The 26033-nt window shown below is 53.9% G+C and overlaps 1 protein-coding gene across 1 annotated transcript; it reads left to right on the top strand.

Annotated features, from left to right (window-relative positions):
- Positions 1 to 25375, top strand: ATP1A3 (ATPase Na+/K+ transporting subunit alpha 3). The gene is made up of 21 exons (XM_064293493.1): positions 1 to 4109; positions 4216 to 4275; positions 4529 to 4732; positions 5889 to 6002; positions 6102 to 6236; positions 7546 to 7663; positions 7863 to 8131; positions 10222 to 10420; positions 10509 to 10618; positions 10702 to 10836; positions 13970 to 14162; positions 14462 to 14637; positions 14725 to 14861; positions 15575 to 15725; positions 15988 to 16156; positions 20372 to 20725; positions 22570 to 22715; positions 23691 to 23821; positions 24456 to 24557; positions 24965 to 25149; positions 25347 to 25375. The coding sequence occupies exons 1-21, from the start codon at positions 3831 to 3833 to the stop codon at positions 25373 to 25375; spliced, it is 3396 nt and encodes a 1131-aa protein (XP_064149563.1). The 5' UTR covers positions 1 to 3830.
- Positions 25376 to 26033: the final 658 nt, after the last annotated feature.

Below are 26033 nucleotides of genomic sequence, written 5' to 3'. Positions count from 1 at the left end.
AAGATGGGGGTAGGTGCTCGGGCCGGCTGGGCAGTGCGTGTGTGTGACATTGTGGGTCCGATGACATTGGGTGTCTACGGGGGTGGGGGGCTCCGGGGACTCTGCACTCCGGAGCCAGGCCTGCGGGACTTTGTGAGCCGGCTGACCGGGCCGTCCGTGTGACTGTGCCGCTGACGGGAGGGTGTGCAGGCCGCCTGGGCCTGCGGGGGTCTGTTGCGTATGTTGGCTTTGTGTGCGGGGTCCGCGGGAACATGGCCCAGCCCTCAGTACTTCAATCTGACCTTGTGCGGTTCCGTGCTCAGTCCTGTGTGCGTGTGTGCGCCTGTGCGCGTGTGCCTGGGTGCATGTGTGCATGTGCGTGTGCATGTGTGCAGTACTGGCTCTGCTAGGCCCTGTCAGCACATTCTGCCTGTGGTTGTGTGACTGCAGTTGTGTGTCTGTCTGCATTTGCAGTATCTGGGTGTGTCTGTGAGCCTGTGTTTGTGTGTCTGGGGTGTTAGCCAGGGTGGGGACAGGTCCAGGCTGTGAGATGGACAGCCAGGTGACCTATCTTTCTCCTTCCAAGCTGGCGGGGGGGAGGGCTCTGCAGTGCAGTGCAGCCTGGGGCTGCAGGGTATGTGTCTAGCCCCTAATGGGGGGAGCAGACAAAGACGGGGTGCTGAGGGAGAAGGAAGCACAGAGCAATGGCAGGGAGACAGAGTGTGGCTGAGAGTATACGTGTGCAAGTGCATGTTTGAGGGGAGAGCATGCATGCCTGGCTATGCCCTTGCTTCCGTGTCCATGTGTCCTTGTCTGTCTGTGGGTCTCTCCAGCAGATGCCACCTCCTTCCCTGGCTGACCACCTGACCCCCACTGCAGCCCTGGATTCCTCCCTGTGTGTCTGGGATGGGGAGTGGGAAGGGGAAGGAGGCGGTGGGTTGGGGTAGCTGGATGAAGAGGGAGGGGAGAAAGGTGGCAGAGGAAGGTTGATGGGCCTAGGGATGGAGATGGGGGTGGGGCTGCAGATCTGTGGACCGTGGTGATGAGGGGGAATGGGGAGAAGAATTGGGAGGGGGAGGACTAGGGAGAGAAGGTGGATGAGAGAATCAGTGATGGCTTCCAGGTAAGTGGAATGGAGAAGGAGAAGCTGTGGGCAGATTGGGGAAGGGGGGTGAAGCCAAATGCCTTAGAGAAAAAAGGAAGGGGGGGCGGTTAGGAAAAGAAGAGCCGGGGGAGCAGCAAAGGTGCTTTAGACATGGGAGGCAGACAGAGACAGAGACACATGGAAAGATAGAAATGGGCAGAGACACACAGAGAGAGATCGAGATTCTGAAGGAGAAATGGATAGAGACAAAGAGACATACGCAGAGACAGAGAAAGAGACGTGAGTGAGACACAGACATGGGAAGACATAGAGACAAAGAGAGAAACTGAGGCTGAGAGGAAGAGACACAGACAGAGATTTCTTCTCCAGAGACAACCAAGCCAGCCTGAATGACAGGAACAGGAGGCTGGGGGTACAGGGACGGTTGAGGGAGAGATACTCAGAGATGACAGACCCAGATACCCTGAGAGGGAGGGAGGTGCAGAGGCTGCGTGAGCTGGCGTGCGGGCATCAGGGAGAGGCAGACAGCGTGGAAATGGCGAGGAGCCGCAGAGGCGGGCGACAGCAAGACAGGCATATTCCCCACATTTGGAGATGCCTCCACCCCACAGTGCACCCATCTGGGCCTCCTGCCTAAACTGGAGAAGCCTCAGCTCCACACTCTGCCAGATGGAAACCTGCCCCCAAGAGGTCTGGTCATGGCAAGGGCAAGCAGGAACCTGCCAGAGACTGGGGTGTCCCCACCCCCACCTCCCTCAGACCCAGGAGCTTAAAACCCCAGTCCCCTCCATCCTCAGACCCAGGAGTCCAGTCCCCAGCCACCTCTTCCCTCAGACCCAAGAGTTTAAGACCCCAGCCCCCTCCTCCCTCAGACCCAGGAGTCCAGGACCCCAGCCTCCTCCTCCATCAGACCCAGGAGTCAGAGCCTCCACCCTTATCCCTGCTGGGGACCCTAGCCTCAGCTTCCCAACTTTCCCTAAGGTTTCAGAGGTGGGCAGCCAATGCTCACTCCTCCCAGGCCCACTCTCCTGCCTCCTCTCCCCCTCAGTTCTCAGCCTTGACCCCAGGACTTTCTGTCTCCACATCCTACCATCTGTGAGTCTGGCCATCAGCAGAGGTGGAAACTTCCCTATGTGGAGGTACAGCTGGAGGGGCTTCCTATCCCCAGCCTGTCTCCTGTCTGAGACGCAGTGTTGCCGCAGGGCTGGCCCGGGGCCAGGCCTCCCGCCCACCCTGCACCCCTTGTCCTGCTCCCAGCCCTCCTGGCTGCAGCCCTTCCCTGTGCCCACCCATCTGCCCCTGGTTCTGGGGGCAGGCAGCAGGCAGCTCAGTCCCTGGACAAGGTCACGAGGGGATTAGCGCTGAGCTGCGCTGAGCCTTGGATCACAGCTTGGCCCTGGGCCTGCAGGATCGGTCAGCGGCCCTTGACAGCACCCAACCTCATCTCATCTCTTCTGCCCAGGCCCAGGCCCCAAAACCGCAGTGCCAGTCACTCCCTTTCCTGGGGTCAGTTCAGATCAGGTCCAGGGTCCTGCCTCTTGCTGTTCTGCACCCCAATTCCTGCCTGGTTCCAATCTGACTGCACCCACCTCCTCATGTGCCCACAGATCCCACCAGCACCCAGCAGAGAGGCCAAGGCCCTCAGGACTGGCCTGTGCTCCAGCCAGGCCACTGCCCTGTGCACTTGGCTCCTCCCAGGCCTCTGTCCCAGCTGTGACCCCCACCTGGAGAGCCCTTTCTCCTCCTTTCCTGCCAGGCCTGTGGAGTCTGCAAAGATTTGCTGAGTCTTTTGCAAGACAGTGACTCAGACATCTGTAGGGCTGTGGGGAGACCCAGGAAGAACGAGCCGGGCTGAGAAGGCAGGGCCAGAGAGAGGGGCCCAGGAAGACCTGGGGCTGGAAGGACAGAAACCTGGGCAGAGATGACACACTGAGATGGACCCAGAGAGAAAGACACACCCACAAAAAGAGAAAGATCCCAGTGAGAGAGAGACAGACTGGCAGACAGATAAGCGACAGGAGAGAGGCAGAGCTAGATAGAGAAAGACACACACAGAGCATCACAGAGAAGGCAAGAACCCAAGAGATGAAGATAGAGACATAATGACAGAGAGAGACACAGATAAAGATGGAGGAAGACAGAGAGAGAAAACAATGGCACTTGGAGACAGCCTTCAATCTCAACAGACGCTAACTCAGGGGGGAGAGATAGGAGCCCAGAGGGGTGGTGAGAAATTCAGCCAGACTTGGGGAGAAAGTCCAAGAGATGGAGACAGACATCATATGAGACAGAGAGACATAAAGAGCTAGAGCTCAAAGAGACACACGCAGAGACAGAGACAAATAAAGTGATGAGAGAGAAACAGGCACAGAGAGAGAAAGGGAGACTCAGAGAGAGACAGAGATAGAGAGATAAAGATAGACAAAACAGAGCAATAAGACAGAGACACACAGATAGAGAGACCGAGAGAGACAGACGGAGAAAGAGAAAGATAAGGACAGAGAGAAAGAGCAAAAGGCAGGCACGGAGAGAGATCGGACAGGCCCAGAGAGAGAGAGAGACAGAGTTAAAAAGACTCTTAAAGACTAAATGGGAGGGACGGGCAGAGACAAGCACAGAAATAGAGAGAGACAGACCCCGACAGAGACTCTCAGGGCCAGAGACCCAGAGATACAGAGTCCGAGGCAGTGAGACTGACTGGGAGCCAGAGACACACTCTCAGGTTCTCAGAGACACCCAGAGCCGGATGGAAACTCACCAAGAGACACAGGGAGAGACAGAGATCCACAGAGATAGCCGCCTGCCCAGAGACATGCTAGGAGCAGACACAGAGAGGAGAGCTACAGCCAGGGGCATGGAGGGCCGGTGTCCCCCTTTAACCCCTTCTCGCCCGCAGTCTGGTCGCTCTGACAGCTATCGTGTCGCCACCTCGCAGGACAAGAAAGATGACAAGGGCTCGCCCAAGAAGGGCAAGGGCACCAAAGACCGCAGGGATCTGGATGACCTCAAGAAGGAGGTGGCAATGGTAAGCCCACCCTCCCACACCATCACACCCTCCCAGATCAGCCCCCGCCCTGCCTCTTGCAGGGCCTCAGCACTCACCACACTTCCCCCAAACTCCTGTCCTTCAGACAGAGCACAAGATGTCCGTGGAAGAGGTCTGCCGAAAGTACAACACGGACTGTGTGCAGGTGCGGCCAGGCCTGACTAGGGCTGGGGGCCTGGACTCCTAGGTCTGAGGAAGGAAGGGTTTGGGGCCTGGACCCCTAGGTCTGAAGGAGGAGGGGGCTGGGGGCTGGACTCCGGGGTCTGAGGGAGGAAGGGTCTGGAGGCCTGGACTCCTAGGTCTGAGGGAGGAGGGGCTGGGTGCCTGGGGACACTCGTGAAGGGGTGGAATGCCGAGGTTCCTCAAGGACGGTTCTGTGTGAATCCTGTGTCCCCCAGGGTTTGACCCACAGCAAAGCCCAGGAGATCCTGGCCCGAGATGGGCCCAACGCGCTTACACCACCACCTACCACCCCAGAGTGGGTCAAGTTCTGCCGCCAGCTCTTTGGGGGCTTCTCCATCCTGCTGTGGATTGGAGCCATCCTCTGCTTCCTGGCTTATGGTATCCAGGCTGGCACTGAGGACGACCCATCTCGTGATAATGTGAGGGCTCTCTACCCACCTGTCCTGCACCGTACATTTAGGGATACATGCACACTCATGTTTCCCCATCTCTCTATGCTGTCCATGGCCCACTCCCCTCCGTTTTCTCATCCAAGTTTCACAATCACCCAGCGAGAGAATCAGAGCAGCTATGAAGAAACTGAGGCTCAGAAAAGGCAAGTAATTTGCCTAAGGTCACACAGCAGGATGGGTGAGCTGGGGTTCTGACCTAGAGCTGTATGGCATCAGTGGCCTTGGGGACAGACACCCCCAGGCAGTCATGGCCTGAAGGGTACCTGAAGAGTGAGTGTACTCATGAGAGACCCAAGCACGCCCACCTGTTCCTATGTCAGGACCCACTGACACACGTGGACACACGGTCTCAGCACTCCCATGCCAATAAACACAGACCCACACCCCAGCTACACACAGAGCCTCACATGCACGCACACATGCCGAGAGTCAGCAGACAGCCACTCATGGGCACAATTCCAATATGGCCACCTAGTTCCCACACATAGGCACAGAGAGACACACAGATGCAGGCAGACAGACTGTCATACAGAGACTGGTAGACAGACAGACACAGGCACTCACACATGGACTGACAAACACATGAGGAGTTGCAGACATACCAGATGACAGAGGGACAGGAGAATCAAACACAGACAGTATTCTTAGAAATTAAAACCTGAACAGGCAGACAGACAGACAGACCGACCCAGAGTCTCATGCATAGTAGACCGACAGAGACAGATGTACACCCAGAAACTTAAGCACAAACAGACTGGTAAAAAAGCCAGGCATGCAGACAGACACATGGACAGACAATAACCTATACCCAGATTCTCTAACACAGGCAGGAAGACAGACAGACAGACACACATACATAATAGAGAGAGAGAGAGATAGCCCCAGAGACTCAAACACGCCCATGTACAGAAAGAGGGACTTGACCATGGGCAAGCAGACAGACAGACAGAAATGCTTAAGTAGATGCACAGACCCTTATGTGGACACAACTCTGGGCTCAAACACAGACAAAGACAGACCCCCATTGACACAAAGGTCCCCTTCCCAGAGTCCATGAAACTCAGGGTGGGGCTGGTGGAGAGCGGCTCTGGGCAGGGCCTGAGAGACCTGCTGTCCCCCGCAGCTGTACCTGGGCATCGTGCTCGCGGCCGTGGTAATCATCACCGGCTGCTTCTCCTACTACCAGGAGGCCAAGAGCTCCAAGATCATGGAATCCTTCAAGAACATGGTTCCCCAGGTGAGGGGCGCTCAGGGATGGGTCAGGTGGGGATGGACAGTGGGGGGCTGTGCCAAGTGACCCCTGGGCAGAGGTGACACTTTTCTCACCCACTCCCAGCAAGCCTTGGTGATCCGGGAAGGTGAGAAGATGCAGGTGAATGCTGAGGAGGTGGTGGTTGGCGACCTGGTGGAGATCAAGGGTGGAGACCGAGTTCCTGCCGACCTGCGCATCATCTCAGCCCACGGCTGCAAAGTGCGTCTGTGGCCTGGGGTCCCGGCTCTGGCCTCCCCCAGACCCAGGAGTCCAGCCCCTAGTCCCCTCCTCCCTCAGACCCAGGAGTCCTGTCCCTCAGTCCCTCTTCCCTCAGACCCAGGAGTCCAGCCCCCAGCCCCCTCCTCCCTCAGACCCAGGAGTCCTGTCTCTCAGTCCCTCTTCCCTCAGACCCAGGAGTCCTGTCCCTTAGTCCCTCTTCCCTCAGACCCAGGAGTCCAGCCCCCAGTCCCCTCCTCCCTCAGACCCAGGAGTCCAGCCCCCAGCCCCCTCCTCCCTCAGACCCAGGAGTCCAACCCTCAGCCCCCTCCTCCCTCAGACCCAGGAGTCCTGTCCCTCAGTCCCTCTTCCCTCAGACCCAGGAGTCAAGCCCCCAGCCCCCTCCTCCCTCAGACCTAGGAGTCCAGCCCCCAGCCCCCTCCTCCCTCAGACCCAGGAGTCCTGTCCCTCAGTCCCTCTTCCCTCAGACCCAGGAGTCAAGCCCCCAGCCCCCTCCTCCCTCAGACCTAGGAGTCAAGCCCCCAGCCCCCTCCTCCCTCAGACCTAGGAGTCCAGCCCCCAGCCCCCTCCTCCCTCAGACCCAGGAGTCCTGTCCCTCAGTCCCTCTTCCCTCAGACCCAGGAGTCCTGTCCCTCAGTCCCTCTTCCCTCAGACCCAGGAGTCCAGCCCCCAGCCCCCTCCTCCCTCAGACCCAGGAGTCCTGTCTCTCAGTCCCTCTTCCCTCAGACCCAGGAGTGCTGTCCCTCAGTCCCTCTTCCCTCAGACCCAGGAGTCCAGCCCCCAGTCCCCTCCTCCCTCAGACCCAGGAGTCCAGCCCCCAGCCCCCTCCTCCCTCAGACCCAGGAGTCCAACCCTCAGCCCCCTCCTCCCTCAGACCCAGGAGTCCTGTCCCTCAGTCCCTCTTCCCTCAGACCCAGGAGTCCAGCCCCCAGTCCCCTCCTCCCTCAGACCCAGGAGTCCAACCCTCAGCCCCCTCCTCCCTCAGACCCAGGAGTCCTGTCCCTCAGTCCCTCTTCCCTCAGACCCAGGAGTCACGCCCCCAGCCCCCTCCTCCCTCAGACCCCACCAGGACTTAGGAGTCAGAGTCACTACCTCTCACCTTTCAGAGACCCACAGATCCTTTAGACCTTGGCAGGAAGCCCTGCACTCCCCCTCTCTCCCACCTTTGAGATCCCAGCCTCTGCCTCCCAAACATCACTTAACACCTGGGCACCCTAGGCTTCTAGCCTGTCTCCCCTGGACAAGTGTCCCTGGCCCCACTTGAGCCCTCCCTCCTCCACCCCCACCCCAGGTGGACAACTCCTCCCTGACTGGCGAATCAGAGCCCCAGACCCGCTCTCCCGACTGCACACATGACAACCCCTTGGAGACTCGAAACATCACCTTCTTTTCCACAAACTGTGTGGAAGGTGAGGTGGGCCTGGTGGAGGCACTCAGGGAGGGGAGAGTGGACCTGGGCAGGTCCAGAAAGGGGGGCCTGCTGCCTTCTGAAGTTCATGGGGCACAGGGGGCCTGCAGGGCCTCGTTGACCCCGTCCCCTGACCCCAGCCTCAGTCCACGCAGTGGGCCCGCACCCGCACCTCAGGCCTCATCCTCTCTGGCTCACAGGCACCGCTCGGGGTGTGGTGGTGGCAACCGGGGACCGCACTGTCATGGGACGCATAGCCACCCTGGCTTCGGGGCTGGAGGTGGGCAAGACACCCATTGCCATCGAAATCGAGCACTTCATCCAGCTCATCACTGGCGTGGCCGTCTTCCTGGGCGTCTCCTTCTTCATCCTCTCCCTCATTCTGGGGTACAGCTGGCTCGAGGCCGTCATCTTCCTCATCGGCATCATCGTGGCCAATGTACCAGAGGGTCTGCTGGCCACTGTCACTGTAAGGCTCAACGCCTAGGTCTGAAGGAGGAGGGGTTGGGAGTGCAGAGCCCTGGGTCTGAGGGAGGAGGGGGCTGGGGGCGCAGAGCCCTGGGTCTGAAGGAGGAGGAAGCTGGGGTGCAGAGCCCTGGGTCTGAGGGAGGAGGGGGCTGGGGGTGCAGAGCCCTGGGTCTGAAGGAGGAGGGAGCTGGGGGCGCAGAGCCCTGGGTCTGAGGGAGGAGGGGGCTGGGGGTGCAGAGCCCTGGGTCTGAAGCAGGAGGGAGCTGGGGGCCCAGGACTCCAGTGTTCTTCACAAGGACAACGTGGGCATTGAGGGCTGAGCCTGCTAGATCTTCAACGAGGAGGGTCCTGGAACTCGGAGGGCCTCACGTATGAAATGAACACATGAAAACCTCAAGAAACACTGAAGGACATACAGGGCTAATAACACTATCACTTTTTTAAGTTAACTTACACAATTAAGTGGTACACACTCATGGTGAAAAGTCTAAAGAATACCTTAAATTCAAATGCAAGGGGGGCCCTTAGCTCCTCTCCAGAAGCCCCCTCTCCTCACACCTCCTGAGGAAGGTGTGCACATAGCAGCTGTGTGTACATAATGTCCTTTTCGGGGGACCTAGGAGGCCCCCACTGGGGATACTATTCTGCTCCTTGTTTTTTAAATTATTCTGCAAACGTTTCCATATTAGCATGCTCAAAGCTACCTTATTTTTAACGGCTGTTCATTCAGGTATAATACACACAGGGCCGAACATATTGCTAAGGTACAGCCTGATGAATTTGGACAAACTGAACACACCTGTGTCAGTTGTACCAGGCTGGGTCCCCCAGAAACCCCCTCATGACTACATTCAGTGCCTACCCCCAGCCCAAGGGTAACCCCTTCCTGGCTTCTCACAGCATAGATTTTGCCTATGTTGGGACTTCACATCAAGGGAATAGGTCAGTATGAGGTCTTTTGTTTCCTATTTTTTTTTTTTGCCCAACATTATGTTTTTGAAATTCATGTGTACAGTTGCAGGCAGCAATAATTTCTTTTTTCTTTGCTGTATAGTACTCCATATCATAAGTGAGGAGCTCTGGTAGCTCGGTGGTTAAGCATTTGGCTGCTAAGTAAATGGTTGGTGGTTTGAACCCACCAGCTGCTCTTTGGGAGAAGGATGTGGCAGTCTGCTTCCATAAAGATTTCAGCCTTGGAAACCCTAGGGGGCAGTTCTGTTCCGTCCTCATAGGGTTGTTATGAATCGGAATCGACTTGACGGCAACGGGTTTCATAATCATTCCGCAGTTTATTTACCTATTCTGCTCTTAGTGGACTCCGGGCTGTTTTCAGTATTAGACGATTATCAGTGTTGCTGCTGTGTACATTCTGCTGTTGTTAATTGCTATCAAGTCGACCTTTATGTATAACAGAAGGAAACATTGCTCAGTCCTGTGCCCTCTTCCAGCTCTATATTGGACAGTGTTCTGTTGTGATCCATAAGGTTTCACCGGTTCATTTTTTAAAGTAGATCACCAGGCCTTTCTCTCTAGTCTGTCTTAGTCTGGAAGTTCTGCTGAAGCCTGTTCACTCTGGGTGACCCTGCTGGTATTTGAAATACCGGTGGCATAGCTTGCAACATCATGTTGTTGTCGGGCGCCACTGAGTTGATGCTGACTTACAGCGAGCCTGTATGACAGAGTAGAACTGCCCTATAGGGTTTCCTAGGCTGTAATTTTTACAGGAGCAGATGGCCAGGTCTTTTCCCCCTCAAACGGGCTGGTGGGTTTGAACCACCAACCTTTTGGTTATCAGACTAGTGCTTAACCATTGCACCACCAGGGCTCCTTTCCAGCATCACAGCAATATGCGAACCACCACAGTATGACACGCTGACAGACAGGTGGCGGATGTACATTCTAGTACCTGCCTTTTGGGGACATATCTGAATCTGTTTCTGTAGGTCTGTCCCTAGAGTTTGAATTGTGGGGTGGTACCCCATTTTCTCCAGGCCAGCAAGGGTTCTCTCTGAGTTGTTGACACTCAGGTTGTTCATCCAACCTTGCTGCCGGCTCCTACCCGTAACTTACCTGGCCTTCCTCTGCCCCCAGGTGTGTCTGACGCTGACCGCCAAGCGCATGGCCCGGAAGAACTGCCTTGTGAAAAACCTGGAGGCTGTTGAGACCCTGGGCTCCACGTCCACCATCTGCTCAGACAAGACAGGGACCCTCACCCAGAACCGCATGACGGTTGCCCACATGTGGTTTGACAACCAAATCCACGAGGCCGACACCACCGAGGACCAGTCAGGTGAGGGCAGGGCCCAGGGTAGGATCACAGAGGCTGGGACAGGGGCCTGGTCCCAGGTGTCCAGAGCCCTGACATCTGCCTCCTTCAGGAACCTCCTTCGACAAGAGCTCACACACATGGGTGGCCCTGTCCCACATCGCCGGCCTTTGCAATCGCGCCGTCTTCAAGGGTGGCCAGGATAACATCCCTGTGCTGAAGGTGGGTCTGGCCGCTGGCCTCGCCTGAGCCCTGCCTGTGCCTGCCTCTGTGCCGCCTGCTCTCATGGCCCTCTCTCCTCCCAGAGGGATGTGGCCGGGGATGCCTCTGAGTCTGCCCTGCTGAAGTGCATTGAGCTGTCCTCCGGCTCTGTGAAGCTGATGCGCGAACGCAACAAGAAGGTGGCTGAGATTCCTTTCAACTCCACCAACAAATACCAGGTATCCTGGGCTCTCTGGGAAAACTGACCTGTTCCCGGACCTCAGTTTCTCCCATCTATGATGTCTGTAAAGTTGTCACCTCTGCCCCACTGCCCTCCAGCTTTGGGCAAGTTACTAATCTCAGAGCCTCAGTCACTCCACCTATAAAATGGGACTGGTAATACCCATCTGGTATGAGAAGAGGAAGAGGCAGAACCCGGAGTCAGAGAGAGATCTCTGTTGGAGAGAGAGGCAGGGGAGTCCAGGTCTTCCTACAGCAGAGAGTGGGAGACAGCCAGAGATCTCTGGGGGCAGAGACAGCGACATCCATCCATTCAACAAGCTACCATGTCTCAGGCCCTGTTTTAGGGGCTGGAGATATGGCAGTGAGTAAAACAGTGAAGTCCCTCCTCTCATAGAACTTAACGCTCTAGTGCTAGAAGATACAAAAACAAACAAGGAAACACACAATACGTCTGCAGGTCATAGTGCTGAGGGAGGAAGCCATGCCGGTGACTGGGGAAAGTGTTCCAGGCAGCATGTGCAAAGGCCCGGTGGCAGGAATGTGTTGGCACACCTGAAAAACAGCAAGGCAGTGAGCTGAGGGAGGGTGATGGGAAATGAGGGCCACGGTGGCAGGCTAGATCATGGCAGGCCTCAGGGGCGTGGAGAGGACTTGGCTGTTACTCTGAGGGAGACACGGGCCGCGGGAGGGCTCTGAGCAGAGAAGCAGAACCCAACTCACACTTTTTTTTTTTAAGTTTTACTGAGATACAGTTCACTTAACATATGATCATCCATTTAGAGTATGTAGTTCACTGGTTTTTAATATAGCCACAGAACTGGGCAACCATCACTATAGTTAATTTTAGAGCATTTTCATCACCTCAGACAAAAAAAATATCCCTCAACCCCTTTCCCCTACCCCAACCCTAAGCTAATGTACTTTCTGGATTTGCCTATTTTGACATTTCATAGAAATGGAATCATATACTATACAGCCTTTTGTGAATGGCTTCTTTCGTTTAGCATGACGTTTTCAGGGTTCATCTATGTTGCAACATCTATCAGTACTTGATTCCTTTAAAAAATTATTTTTAAAGTGGTAAAACATCCATAACATAAAATATTATCATTTTAACCATACGATTCAATGGCATTAAATGAACTACATTCACAATGTTGCATAACCATTGCTACTATTTATTTCCAGAACGTTTTCATCATCCCAGACAGAAACTCTGTACCCTCTTCACCTCTCCCCAGCCCCTGGTAACCTCTATCCTACTTTCTGTCTTTACACATTTACCTACTCCGGAGATTCCGCAGAAGTTGAGTCATGCAATGTTTGCCCTTTTGTGTCTGGCTTATTGCACTCAGCATAATGTTTTCAAGGTTCATCCATGTCACAACATATTTCAGAACTTCGTTTCACTGTGGGTGGATAATATCCCATTGTATGGATACACCACGTTCTGTTTATCCATTTTTCTATTTATGGGCATTTGGGTTATTTCCACCTTTGGGCCAGAATGAATGGTGCTGTTATGAACATTCACATACATGTTTTTGTGTGGATGTATGTTTTCTCTTGGGTATACACCTAGGAGTGGAATTGCTGGGTCCTATGGAAACCCTGGTAGTGTAGTGGTTAAGAGCTACACTGCTAACTAAAAGGTTGGTAGTTCAAATTCACCAGGTGCTCCTTGGAAACCCAATGGAGCAGTTCTACTCTGGTCACTATGAGTCGGGATCCACTATGAGTTAGAATCCACTTGAGGGCTATGGGTTTTTTTTGTTTGTTTGTTTTGTTTTTTAGTGGCCAGTCACAGGAGCCATGGTTGCACAGTGGTTAAAGCGCTCAGCTGCTACCCAAAAGTTTGGTGGTTCAAACCCACCAGCCACTCCAAGGGAGAAATACATAGCAGTCTGCTTCCTTAAAGATTTCCACCTTGGAAACCCCATGGGGCAGTTCTATCCTGTCCTGTAGGGTTGTTATGAGTCGGAATTGACTCGACCGTAACAGGTTTAGTTTTTTGGCTTTATGGTCACTCACCGTTTAACCTTTTGAGGAACCGCCGGTGTTTTCCAAAGTGGCTGCACCGTTTTCAACGGCCTCACTTTTTTAAAGGCGCCCCCTGGCGGCCGTGGAAGGAAGTACTCTACGTGGGGAAACATGATTCCTGTGTGGAGCTGGGAAATCCTGGTGCTAAGGCTGCTAACCCAAGGGTCTGCACCTCCAGTCTGCCAGGCGCTCCCTGGAGACGCTGTGGGGCAGCTCTGCTTTGTCCTATAGGGTTGCTATGAGTCAGAATCGACCCGACGGCAACGGAATGTGTGTGTGGAGCTGCAGCATATTCCCTATGCCAGATGGTAGTGGCTACACCCAAGGAAGCCGTGCAGGGCTGGGAAGGGGTCAGATCCTGGGTGTGTTTCAGAAGTGAGCTGGCCTGATTTGAACGTGGGTCAGATATGAGATGAGAGAGAGAGGCATGCCTCCTCAGAACAGCAGAGGTTTCTGTGGGAGAGACACAAAAGGGACAGAAATTATCTGTGAGATAAAGAGCCCGAGGGGGCAGAGATGGGCAGAGATCTCTGTGAGAGAGCCAGAGACACAGATAAGGAGCTCCCTGGGGCACTGTGTTGCTTTTAACGGTGACTGAACAATTTGGAAACGGACGGTGGTGGTGGTTATATAACATGATGAACGTAATGAATGGCACTGAAGTGTACATGGACAAATGGCTGAAGTCCCAGCTGTTTTGTTATATATATATATTTTTTTAAATCAACTGCCATTGAGTCAACTCTGACTCATGGTGACCCCATGTGTGTCAGAGTAGAACTGGGCTCCACAGGGTTTTCAATGGCTGACTGTTCAGAAGTAGATCAACAGGCTTTCTTACAAGGCACTTCTGGGTGGACTCGAACATCCCACCTTTCAGTTAGCAGCCAGGAGTGTTAGCCATTTGTACCACCCAAGGACTCCATATATATTCTACCACAATTAAAAAAAGACAACCGATCCTCCTGGGGTGGAGAGACTTGGGCAGAGCTCTCTGGGGGAGCCCAGCAGCGGTCTGTCCTGCACCCCTGGCTCCAGGTGGGTAGGGGCAGTTCTCTCAGGCGCGCTCATCCTCTGCTCTGTCCTCAGCTGTCCATCCACGAGACCGAGGACCCCAACGACAATCGGTACCTGCTGGTGATGAAGGGTGCCCCTGAGCGCATCCTGGACCGCTGCTCCACCATCCTGCTGCAGGGCAAGGAGCAGCCGCTAGATGAGGAGATGAAGGAGGCCTTCCAGAATGCCTACCTCGAACTCGGCGGCCTGGGCGAGCGCGTGCTTGGTGTGCATCTTGGCTGGAGCTGGGCTGGGACAAGGGCACTGGGGAAGAGGGCCAGGCCAGCTCTGGGGGCCCCTTGAAAGCAAGGTTGGGTGTGACGTGAGCAGGGCCTGGCTCAGAGCAGGGACTCCCACAGTGCATTGGGAATGAGTGAATGAATGAATGAATGAGTGAGGGGGAAGGCAGCTTTAGAAAATGAATGCTGACCAGATGGTCTGGCTGACTGCGGGGACCCTTGTGGCTGGGAGCTGTGGCGGTCCCCAGGTGGAGTCCTCATGCCCCCACCTCGTCTCTGCCCCTAGGCTTCTGCCATTACTACCTGCCTGAGGAACAGTTCCCCAAGGGCTTTGCCTTCGACTGCGACGACGTGAACTTCACCACGGACAACCTCTGCTTTGTGGGCCTCATGTCCATGATCGACCCACCCCGGGCAGCTGTCCCCGATGCAGTTGGCAAGTGCCGAAGTGCAGGCATCAAGGTGCGGCCTGGGACAGCTCGGGGAGGCAGGGCTGGGGCCCCAGGGGCCAGTGAATGAGGCTGAGCCTTCTCCCAACAATGCCTGCAGGTTATCATGGTCACGGGGGATCACCCCATCACCGCCAAGGCCATTGCCAAGGGTGTGGGCATCATCTCAGAGGGCAACGAGACGGTGGAGGACATCGCTGCCAGGCTCAACATCCCCGTCAGCCAAGTCAACCCCCGGTGAGCCCTGCCCAGCCAGGGCATCACAGTGGGTGTCAACCTCTGTCCAGCCTCCCTGGGACTCCCAGTCTGGAGCTCAGTGCCTTCTGTGTTTACCCAGCCCCTGGATCTCGTTCCTCCTCCACATGTGAGGATGGCTAGCTGGTGTTGCAGGCGTATGGGGTTTAGAGTCATCAAGGCATGGGTTCACATCCCGGCTCTGCCACTCGCCAGTTATGTGACCTTGCACAAGTCGTTTAGCCTCCCTGAGACTCAGTTTCCATTTCTCTAAAATGGGGCTATAAATACCCCCCACCTCAGAGGATTAAGTGAAATTCCATATTCTCTGTGTCTATCCCTCGCTTTTCCTGCCTGTCCTTGTGCACCTGTCTGCCTATCTGTCTGTTTCTCTCTCTCATCTCTTTGTTTTTCTGACTTCCTCAGCTTCCCCACTGCTTTGCCTCTCTGTACTTTTCTCCCTTTCCTGGTTGTTTGTACATGTCTGTCCCTCTAAATCCACTGCCCCTAGTCCTTCCTGAGGTCTGCCCTCTCTCTGTCCTGCTGCAGCCCCCTCTTTCCCTGTTTCCTTTTGTCTCTGGTGCCACAGCCTCTCCAACGTCTTAACCCTGGTCCTCCTGACTCTGGGTCTGGCCTATCTGGCTCTCTGTCCACTGGCGTGCTGCACCATCCCTTACATATCCTGGCCTTTCCCATCTGCCCTCTGCCCTTCTCAGGGACGCCAAGGCCTGTGTGATCCACGGCACCGACCTCAAGGACTTCACCTCCGAGCAAATTGATGAGATTCTGCAGAACCACACTGAGATCGTGTTTGCCCGCACGTCCCCCCAGCAGAAACTCATCATTGTGGAGGGCTGTCAGAGACAGGTAGGCTGGGTGGAGGCCTTCGAGGTGGGGCTGGGGGCCTGATACCTGGGTCTGAGGAAGGAGGGGTTGGGGCTAGGACTCCTGGGTCTGAGGGAGGAGGGGGCTGGGGGCCTGGTGTCCTGGGTCTGAGGGAGGAGAGGGCTGGGGACCTGGACTCCTGGGTCTGAGGGAGGAGGGGGCTGGGGGCCCGGACTCCTGTGTTTTTGGGAGAAGGGGGCCAGGGCCTGGTCTGTGGTGTCATCCTCACCCCCACTCCCTCCAGGGAGCAATTGTGGCCGTGACTGGAGATGGTGTGAACGACTCCCCTGCTCTGAAGAAGGCTGACATCGGGGTGGCAATGGGTATTGCTGGCTCAGACGTCTCTAAGCAGGCAGCCGACATGATTCTGCTGGATGACAACTTTGCCTCCATTGTCACGGGTGTGGAGGAGGGTGAGTTGGATGGGGTGGCCCTTGAGACTGGGGCCACTGCATGAGGCCTGAGAAGGGTGAGGGAAGCAGGCCAGGACTGTGGCAGGGTGCACAGCAGGGAGACTACCGGGCCCCACTGGTCCCTGATGGGGCCTGAGCTTCGTCCTCTTCAGTCTTTCTTCCCTGGGGCTGGAGGCTCCTGCAGGCAGGGCCAGGCTTGACCCACTTCTGGCTTCCCTGAGCATCCAGCGCAGGCCCCGTCTGGTGGGTGAGGCTGACCTGGAAACCTTTTTAAAATACTCATGAGTGCAACCATGGGGAAGCAGAGGGTCTGTGGGACGCTCAGGAGGCCGCTGACCCCGCATGTAGTCCAGTAGACTAGGACAGAAATAGCTGAGCTGAGCCCTGAGGGCTGGAAGGAACTTGCAGGCAGAGGAGTGAAGGGAAGGGAGTCCCAGGGACAGGAAGCTGTGTGTGCAAAGGCAAGGAGGTGTGAGGGAGGAGCTGTCGGGAGGTGAGCCAAGACCCAGACTGCAGAGCCGGCAGGCAGCCCCTCCTGACCAGCCTCGGAGGCAGCCAGAGAAGGGGCTTGTCCGTATTTAATGTCATGCTGATCATCAAAACAATTCGGGATCACTCTAGAAAATTCAGAAAAGCAGTGAGAAGAAAGTTGGACTCACCCACAATCACACCGCTGCAAAATAATTTCTGTTCATGTTTTGGTACTTTTTCTTCTAGATTCTCACTCCCTTTCTAAATCACAATAGGATAAAAAAATAAATCATGATTTAAAAAAAAAATTCAAACAGCAAAGCAGAGCCGAAAGTGACAAATTAAATGCCCTTATTTATTCCTTGTCTCCTATTTTCCAGAAGAAACGGTTGTTAACACTTTCTTACCCCCAAGACGTCCTCTGTGCCTGTACCGTGCACACACTCTCGGGGATACATGTGTTCCTTCCTTCCAAACATTGGCTGGGCCCCTACCTCGTGCACCAGCAGTCCTAGGTGATGCAAATGATTAACGCACTCAGCTGCTAACTGAAACGTTGACAATTCAGATCTATCCAGAGGCACCACGGAAGAGAGGCCTGATAGTCTGCTTCCAAAAAATCAGCCACTGAAAACCTGTAGAGCACACACAGTTCTACTCTGACACACACGGGGTTGCCATGAGTCAGAATCAACTAAAGGGCACCTGTCTTGTTGTTGTTTACCTTGTGCCTCATGCCAGAGGCTGGATATAAGGCTGGGAGCAGAGCAGACATGGCCCCTGCCCTCACAGAGCAAATAAATACAAAATTACAAACTGTGAGACTAGGAAGAAAATAAATAGGGCATCATGATAGGTAATGTTGTTGGGTGCCATTGAGCCGGTTCCGGCTCAGAGTGACCCCGTGTGACACAGTAGAATTGCTCCATCGGGTTTTCTAGGTTGTGATCTTTACAGAAGGAGATTGCCAGGTCTTTCTCCTGCAAAGAAATTTCGAACCTCCAACTTTTCAGCTGAGCACTTAACGGTTGTGCCACTAGGGCCCCTTATGATAGATAATAGGAGGTGCTACTCAGACAAGATGGACCAGGCAGGCCTCTCTGAAGTTAAAAAAAAAAAAAAAAAGACACTGCTGTCGAGTCGATTCCAACTCTACAGGACAGACTAGAACTGCCCCACAGAGTTTCCAAGCAGCGCCTGTTTCCAAGGAGTGCCTTGAGAATTCGAACTGCTGACCTCTTGGTTAGCAGCCGTAGCTCTTAACCACTACACCACCAGGGTTTCCAAAAAAAATAAAGTTTAACTTTTTATTACGGGAAAATTTTAGACACATGCCCCAAAGTGAGCCCCCATGCTACGCTCACCCAAACAGTGATCAGCTCGCGACTCACCTTGTTTCATCTCTACCCTCTGCCACACACTCACCATTTCGTTTCCTCCACAAAGATTTTTGCATGAGGAAGAACCAGTTAGGAGTAGTGTGTGGACAGCACATCACAGGGAAAGTGAAGAGCAGGTATGAACTCCTCAAAACAAACAAACGAATCCGTTGCTGGGGAGTCGATGCCAACCCATAGCGACCCTGTAGGGCAGAGCAGAACTGCTGACCTTTCGATTAGCAGCCCAGCTATGAACTACTGCACCATCAGGGCTCGGTGAACACATAGGGGTCTTTTTTTCAATTGTACTTTAGATGAGTTAAGTTTCTCGTTAAACAATTAATACACATTGTTTTTGTGACATTGGTTGCCATCCCCAGGATATGTCAACACTCTCCCCTTTTTTTACTTTGGGATACCCATACCCGTTGCCATCGAGTCAATTCCGACTCATAATGACCCTATAGGTGGCAGAGTAGAACTGTGCCATAGAGCTTCCAAGGAATGGCAGATGAATTCGAACCACCAAACTTTGTTTTGGTTAGCAGCCGAGCTCTTAACCACTGAACTACCAGGGCTCCGACCTTGGAATGGGGTCTTATTTTTACACAAAGGAGATCAAACCATCCATACCACCATGCACCTTGCATTTTCCTTTTTGCTCATGGCCTCTCAGGACATGGGGGAAAGTAGAGGGCGGGGCAGGCTGGGTTAATGTTTACTTTTTTTTTTTAACTTTATCCATACCATTTAAAAAAAAAAAAAACAGTTGTCGAATTGACTCCAACTCATGTGTGTCAGAGTAGAACTGTGTTCCACAGAGTTTTCAACGCCCGGTTTTTGGGAAATAGATCACCAGACCTTCCTTCTGAGGTACCTCTGGGTGGACTTGAACCGCCAACCTTTAGGTTAGCAGCCAAGCACTTTAACTGTTTTGTTACGCCCAGGAACTTCACACTATACTGCCTGAATTTTTACTGAGTGTGACGTGGCGTAGTGGTTAAGTGCTATGGCTGCTAACCAAAGGGTTGGCAGTTCGAATCCACCAGGCGCTCCTTGGAAACTCTATGGGGCAGTTCTACTCTGTCCTATAAGGTTGCTATGAGTCGGAATCGACTTGACGGCACTGGGTTTGGTTTTTTGGTTTTATGACATATAGACAGTAAGTGGGAAGCTCGATGTATTTCTACACTTGTATATTTCCATGCAGATCCCTGGTGGTGTAGTGGTTAAGAACTTGGCTGCTAACCAAAAGGTTGGCAGTTCAAATCCACCAGCCGCTCCTTGGAAACCCTATGGGGCAGTTCTACTCTGTCCTATAAGGTCACTATGAGTTGGAATCGACCTGACAGGCAAGGTTTTTTTTTTTTTTTAAATACTTTCAAGCAACCACCACACCCAGACTAAGAATGAGAACATTCCCAGCACCTCCTCCCAAGTAGGATTTCTTCAGGCCCTCTCCCAATATATAGCCCCCTCCCAGAAATAACCACTACTCAGACTTTCAGCACCATAGATTAGTTCTGAACCTCATATAAATGGAGTCAGTTGGAGTGAACTCTTTTGTGTCTGGCTTTCTCATACAATGTGACATTTGTGAGGTTTTCCATGGAGGTGGGTGAGTGGCCTTCCATGGTGTGGAGATAGCGGTTTCTATCTCCACTCACTTATTGCTGGATAGCGGGTTTGGTTCCAGCTTTGGCTATTATGAGTAACACAGCTGAGAACATACTTGTACACGTTTTTTGGTGGACATAAGCCCCCACTGCTCTTGAGTATAAACCTAGGAGTGGGATTACTGGCTCAACAGGGTAGAGGGATGTTTAACTTGGATACCAGTTGCTACCGAGTCAGTTCCCACTCGTGGCAACCCCGTGTGTGTCAGAGTAGAGCTGTGCTCTGCAGGGTTTTCAGTGGCTGCTTTTTCAGAACCAAAACTCGTTGCCCTCGAGTCGATTCCTACTTAAAGAGACCCTAGAGGACAGGTTGGCACTGCCCCATGGGGTTTCCAAGGAGCGGCTGGCGGATTTGAACTGCCAACCTTTTGGTTAGCAGCTGAGCTCTTAACCATTGCACCACCAGGGCTCCTGAGATGCCTCTGGGTGAACTCAAACCTTCAACCTTTCTGTTATCAGCTGAGCGCATTAACCCTTTGCACCACCCAGGAATTCTTTCACTTTAATAGAAACAGCCAAACTGTTTTTCAAAATGGTTGTATTCCAAGAACGTTTGAACGGGGAGCAACGTGGTGAGACGTGTGTGTAGAGAGGTGGGCAGGTGTGGGGTGGGTTGGAAAGGACGTGTGGGCTGAGCGGGGACGAGCAGAGGCAACGGGGCTCCGACGTCTGACTCTGCCCTGCCGCAGGCCGCCTGATCTTCGACAACCTGAAGAAGTCCATCGCCTACACCCTGACCAGCAACATCCCCGAGATCACGCCCTTCCTGCTGTTCATCATGGCCAACATCCCACTGCCCCTGGGCACCATCACCATCCTCTGCATCGACCTGGGCACTGACATGGTGAGCCACAGCCATGCCTGGGCCCTGGGAGGGCAGCGCCTTCCCCTCCCCGGCTCACCTGGTCTCTCCTGCCAGGTCCCCGCCATCTCACTGGCATACGAGGCTGCTGAGAGTGACATCATGAAGAGACAGCCCAGGAACCCACGGACCGACAAGCTGGTCAATGAGAGGCTCATCAGCATGGCTTACGGGCAGATTGGTGAGGGTCTTAGTTTCCTAGTGCGGCTGTAACTGCAATACCACAAGGAGGTGGCTTTAAAGAACAGAACTTTATTTTCTCACGGTTCAGGAGGCTGGAAGTCCGAATTCAGGGTGCCGGCTCTAGGGGAAGGCTCTCTGTCGGCTCTGGGGGAAGATCCTTGTCTCTTTCAGCTTCTATTCTTCGGTTGCTTGGCCACGTTCATATGGCATCTCTCTTCCCCTGTTTGTGCTCACTCGTCACTGTATCTGTGCTGCTCTTTATAACTCGCCAGTGATTAGGTTTAGGACACACCCTACACTGATATTGTTGTTGTTAGGTGCCGTTGAGGTGGTTCCAACTCCTAGCAACCCTGTGTACAACAGAATGAAACACTGCCTGGTGCTGTGCTACCCTCACAATTGTTATGCTTGAGCCCATTGTTGCAGCCTCTGTGTCAGTCCATCTCATTGAGGGTCTTCCTCTTTTCTGATGACCCTCTACTTTACAAAGCATGATGTCCTTCAGGGACTGGTCCCTCCTGATAACGTGTCCAAAGTATGTGAGACGCAGTCTCACCATCCTGGCTTCTAAGGAGCAGTCTGGTTGTACCTCTTCCAAGACAGTCCATGCTATATTCAGTATGCTTTGACAACACCAAAACTCAAAGGCATCAATTCTTCTTTGGTCTTCCTTATTCCTTACACTGATCCAGTAGAGCGTCATTAATATAACAAAGAAAACCCTATTTCCAAATGGGATTATATCCATAGGTGTTTAAAAAAAAAAAAAAAAACTCATTGCCGTCGAGTCAATTCCGACTCCTACTGACCCTATAGGATAGAGTAGAACTACCCCACAAGGTTTCCAAAAAGCGGCTGGTGGATTCAAACTGCTGACCTTTAAGTTAACAGCCAAGCTCTTAAGCACTGCGCCACCAGGGCTTCTCCACAGGTATAGAGGGTTAGGATTCCAACACTTATTTTGGGAAGATACAATTTAATGTATAACTTTGAGGGACTGGGACCCTTCCCCCATGGACAGTGTTCTTGTCTGTCTGGCTTATGGCTGAATGCCCACTGCCTGGCCCGTAGCAGACACTCAGAAAACATGTGTTGAATGACTGGAACAAAAATAGGACTTGGTGTTGGAGGTTTGAGAGGAGCTGAGGCTGACCCACAGATGGGTGGTGGTCACTGGGATGGGGTTGGCACTGGTGAGGACAGGCCTCAGGATGGATGAGTCGTCTTGCTTGTTGTTGGAGGGAGCACGTAGAACATTGAGTGGAGTAACCAGGGCTGGTCAGTTCCAGAGCCCACCGCCCTGCCCACCTCCATAATGAGAAGGACAAGATCAGCTGGGAGCTTTCTGAGGCCAGGGCTGGGCCCCATTCCTCTCCACCTCCTCCTCCCCATGGTGCTGGAGGTGATGTGCACAGAGCCTTAGATGTGGTAAGCTCCCTGTCGCTGGGAGTATCCCAGCAAGTGGAGACTTTGTGCCCGTGGTCAGGGTCCTGGGGGAGCTCATTCCTGTGTTGGGGGCCTGTCAGACCAAACCAGGTGGTCCTCCAGGTATTGTTCTCAGGTGACCTGGGTCAGGTGGGAGAGAGCCACCAGGCTGCCCTTCTTGGCAGAGCTCCCGCCGCAAGGCCCCTGTCCCAGTGCTTATCTCAGGTGCTCGCCACCAGGTTGCACCCTCAGGTAACCAATCTGGGAGGCCACCTCGGGATGACAGGTCTCAGGCAGGAAGACTGAGGTGGCCCCCCCTCCACCCAGTAGAGGTCTCAAGAGACCTCAGAAGTGCTTGGGCTGGCTGCCGCCCCCCCACTTGAGCCTCTTCTCATCTCCATTCTCTCCTCCCCCCAGGAATGATCCAGGCGCTTGGTGGCTTTTTCTCCTACTTTGTGATCCTGGCAGAAAATGGCTTCTTGCCCGGCAACCTGGTGGGCATCCGACTGAACTGGGATGACCGCACTGTCAATGACCTGGAGGACAGCTACGGGCAGCAGTGGGTGAGTAAGACTAGGGGGTCTGCAGCTGCAAGCGGGCCTCGGAATCAGTGTCTGGCCTGAAAAAGAGCCAGAGGTCAAGGTGTCCCAGTTATACATATGCTGCCTCTGCCCCCAGGGGCAGCATCAAAGCCCTCGCTGGCTCCCTTCTGCCTGGGGCCTCCTCACACAGTGTCCAGCCCATGTGGGCCTCTTATTCCACCACCCAGACTCTCTAGCCCAGCCAGGCAAGATGCCTTCTCTGCCTTCTTTCTTGTCTCTGTTCCCCCACTCTGCCTGTCCCTTCAAAGCCTGGCTGGCATCCATCCTCCTTGTCCTCCTCACAGCTCCATCCACACCAGGGACTTTGTTCTGGTATATCTCCTGACTCTTCCCGCTGGGCTATGAGTCCCAAAAGGAGGCCACATCTGAGGGCCTGGGAGACCCCAACTGTAAAGAGGCCCTGCTTAAAATAGAATAGAGGTTCAGGGGCTGTGGTGAGGGGGAATGGGAAGTGAGTGATTGTTTAATGCATTCAGGGTTTCTGTTTGGGGAGATACGAATGTCCTGGGACTAAATAGTGGTGATGACAACACCACATTGTGAATGTACTCAATGCCACTGAATCAGAAAAAGGTTAAAATGGTAAATTTTGTATTATGTATATTTTACCACGGAGGCCCTGGGTGGTGCAAATGGTTATACCTGCTAACTGCAGGGTTGGAGGTTCAAGTCCACCCAGGGGCACCTTGGAAGAAAAAGCAGCCATTGAAAACCCTATGGAGCAGTTCTACTCTGACACACATGGGGCTGCTGTTAATTAGAATCAACTCAAAGGCTACTGGTTTGCTTTTTTATGTTTTACCACAATAAAAGGAAAAAAAGTCAAAAAAAGAAGGCCTTGCTTTGCTCTGGGCTGCCCGTGGTGGGGAGGGGTTAGCAAAGACGTCTGGGGGTGCTGCGGGCCCACTGACGTCGGCCCCGCGGTCTCTCCTGCAGACATACGAGCAGAGGAAAGTGGTGGAGTTCACATGCCACACGGCCTTCTTTGTGAGCATTGTGGTCGTTCAGTGGGCCGACCTCATCATCTGCAAGACCCGAAGGAACTCAGTCTTCCAGCAGGGCATGAAGTGAGCGCTGGCAGTGGGCTGTTGTGTGTCTGTCTGGGTTCTTCCACTTGGGCTGGGCTCTGCTTTCGGTTTTTTGCCTCTGAATTGATGGTCACTCCTGCCTGTCTTGTAGTCTCTGTCGGCCTCTTTGTCTCTACCCCTGCCTGTGTGTATGGGGAGGGGAAGGGTGTGAAGGTCTGGGTTTCTCTGTCCAGATCTACTGTATTATTTTCTTTTTTTTCAATAATATTTTATTGTGTTTTCTGTAAAGGTTTACACAGCAGTTTAGGTTTCCATTCAACAATTTCTACACAAGTTGTTCAATGACATTGGTTACATTCTTCACAATGTATGAACATTCTCATTATTTCCATTTTAGTGGTCCCTTTTTTTTATACCACTGCCTCTCTGGATGTCTGTCCCCATCTCTCTCTTTCTGTATCTCTGTCTCTATCCTGTCTTTGCCTCTCTGTCTTTCTCACTATCTCTGTGTATGGATTGCTGTCTCTGTGTATCTCTGGCTCTATCTTTGTGTGTATCTCTCTGCCTTCATCTCTCTCTGTTTGCCTTTGGGTGTGTCACTGGGTCTCTCTGTGGGGAGGGCGATGCCGGGTGGGGTCAGTTGGGCCCAGAGCTGCCTCACCTATGCCTCCAGGAACAAGATCCTGATCTTCGGCTTGTTTGAGGAGACAGCCCTTGCTGCCTTCCTGTCCTACTGCCCTGGCATGGATGTGGCCCTCCGCATGTACCCTCTCAAGTGAGTGACCTGGGACCCTCACTACCCCCGGGACCCCCCACACTGGGGCCAGCCCTACCACCCACTCCAACGTCCTCTACAGAGCCTTCCCTTTAGAACATCCTCTCAGGCTGGGCCCACCTTGCAACCCCCAGGCCTCAGCCATGGATCTCAGGCCCCATGCTTCCCCACGCCTCTCTGGATCCTTTTGTAGTCCCTGTTCTGATGCCACCAAGCCTTCCCCATGGGATGTCCTCACAGTGGGTCACTCTACAGACCCCATGCCCAGCCATGGCCCCCCTCACTCATCTTCTGGGGGGTCCTGGGGGAATTCTCACAGAGAAGCCCCTCCCATCCTTGGGGACTTTGCCTCTGTGCCTTCTACTTCGGCCCCCACACTGACGCCCTCTCGCTCCCCCTCTCTGCAGGCCCAGCTGGTGGTTCTGTGCCTTCCCCTACAGTTTCCTCATCTTCGTCTACGACGAAATCCGCAAACTCATTCTGCGCAGGAACCCCGGGGGTGAGGGGCATCACAGGGTGAAAGGGGAAGATTGGGGGGATAGGGCCAGGACAGCTGGAGTGGGGAGGCGGGAAGAAGCTTTGTGGGTGCCTTGTGTGATGCTAACCTCGCTCTCTGTCTCCCCCTCTCAACCTGCTTCTGTTGTCTCTTTCCCTCTTTCCTGTCTCCCCTTCACCCTTCTCTGTGTCTCTGGGCCTCCTCTCCTTGTCTTTGACTGTGTCTCTGTCTCCTTTGATTTGTCCCTCTCTGTGTCTCTGACTGTCTCTCTGCCTCTCTCTTTGTCTCTCCAGGTTGGGTGGAGAAAGAAACCTACTACTGACCTCATCCCTGCCTCATCGCCGTCTCTTCCCTGCCCACCCTGCCCAGGACAGCCCCTTCCAGTCCCCCCATTTTGTATTCTTGGGGAAGGGGCCCTCTCTCCTGTGGCCCCACCTGGCCCCCACCCCTCAAGTGATCTCCTGTCTCTCTCCCTCCCTCCTCCCTCTGCTGGCTTCTCCCCGCCCCCTTCCCTCGCTCTTTCCTATGTCTCTGTTTCTTTCTCTCTGCTCCTGTCTGTTTCTCCCCCTCTCCTTGCCCTTCCATCCCTACCTCCCCTCCCAGCCCCCTCCCAGGGCTCTTTTTTACTCCCCTCACCCCTTGGCTGATGCCATCTCTGATTCTGGACAATTATCAAATATATCAGTGGGCAGAGAGAAGCTGTGTGCGTGTTGTGCTTGCTTTCTGCTCTGGGGGTGTGGGCAGGATGGCAGGTGGACAGGTGGGTTGGTGGGCATTCCCTGGGCTGGCGTGCTGCTGGGTGGGTCATGCAGCCCCAGGAACTGAGCCTGGCTCAATGGTGAGAATCTCCAAGTGGTCAAATCACGGAGGTTTAGACTCAACTGATGTTAAAGCAAGAGCAGCTTGAATGCCTCAGGGGATGGGATGGTGGGGAGAAGAAGGAACTCAGACTTGGGAATCAAACTCAGGATCTTCTGGTA

This window comes from Loxodonta africana, chromosome 11 (genome assembly GCF_030014295.1).
Source record: "Loxodonta africana isolate mLoxAfr1 chromosome 11, mLoxAfr1.hap2, whole genome shotgun sequence".
NCBI classification, from domain to species: Eukaryota; Metazoa; Chordata; class Mammalia; order Proboscidea; family Elephantidae; genus Loxodonta; species Loxodonta africana.
The sequence above is the reverse complement of the archived record's forward strand: the minus strand, read 5'-3'. Positions and strand labels throughout refer to the sequence as shown.

What these genes read in the sequence shown, in the direction of transcription:
- ATP1A3 (XM_064293493.1), top strand. Translation starts at nt 3,831, where the DNA reads ATGGAAACTCACCAAGAGACACAGGGAGAGACAGAGATCCACAGAGAT. An exon ending in TCAAGAAGGAGGTGGCAATG is followed by an intron (nt 4,110 to 4,215) that starts GTAAGCCCACCC and finishes CCTGTCCTTCAG; the next exon opens with ACAGAGCACAAGATGTCCGT. An exon ending in ACTCCACCAACAAATACCAG is followed by an intron (nt 10,837 to 13,969) that starts GTATCCTGGGCT and finishes CTCTGTCCTCAG; the next exon opens with CTGTCCATCCACGAGACCGA.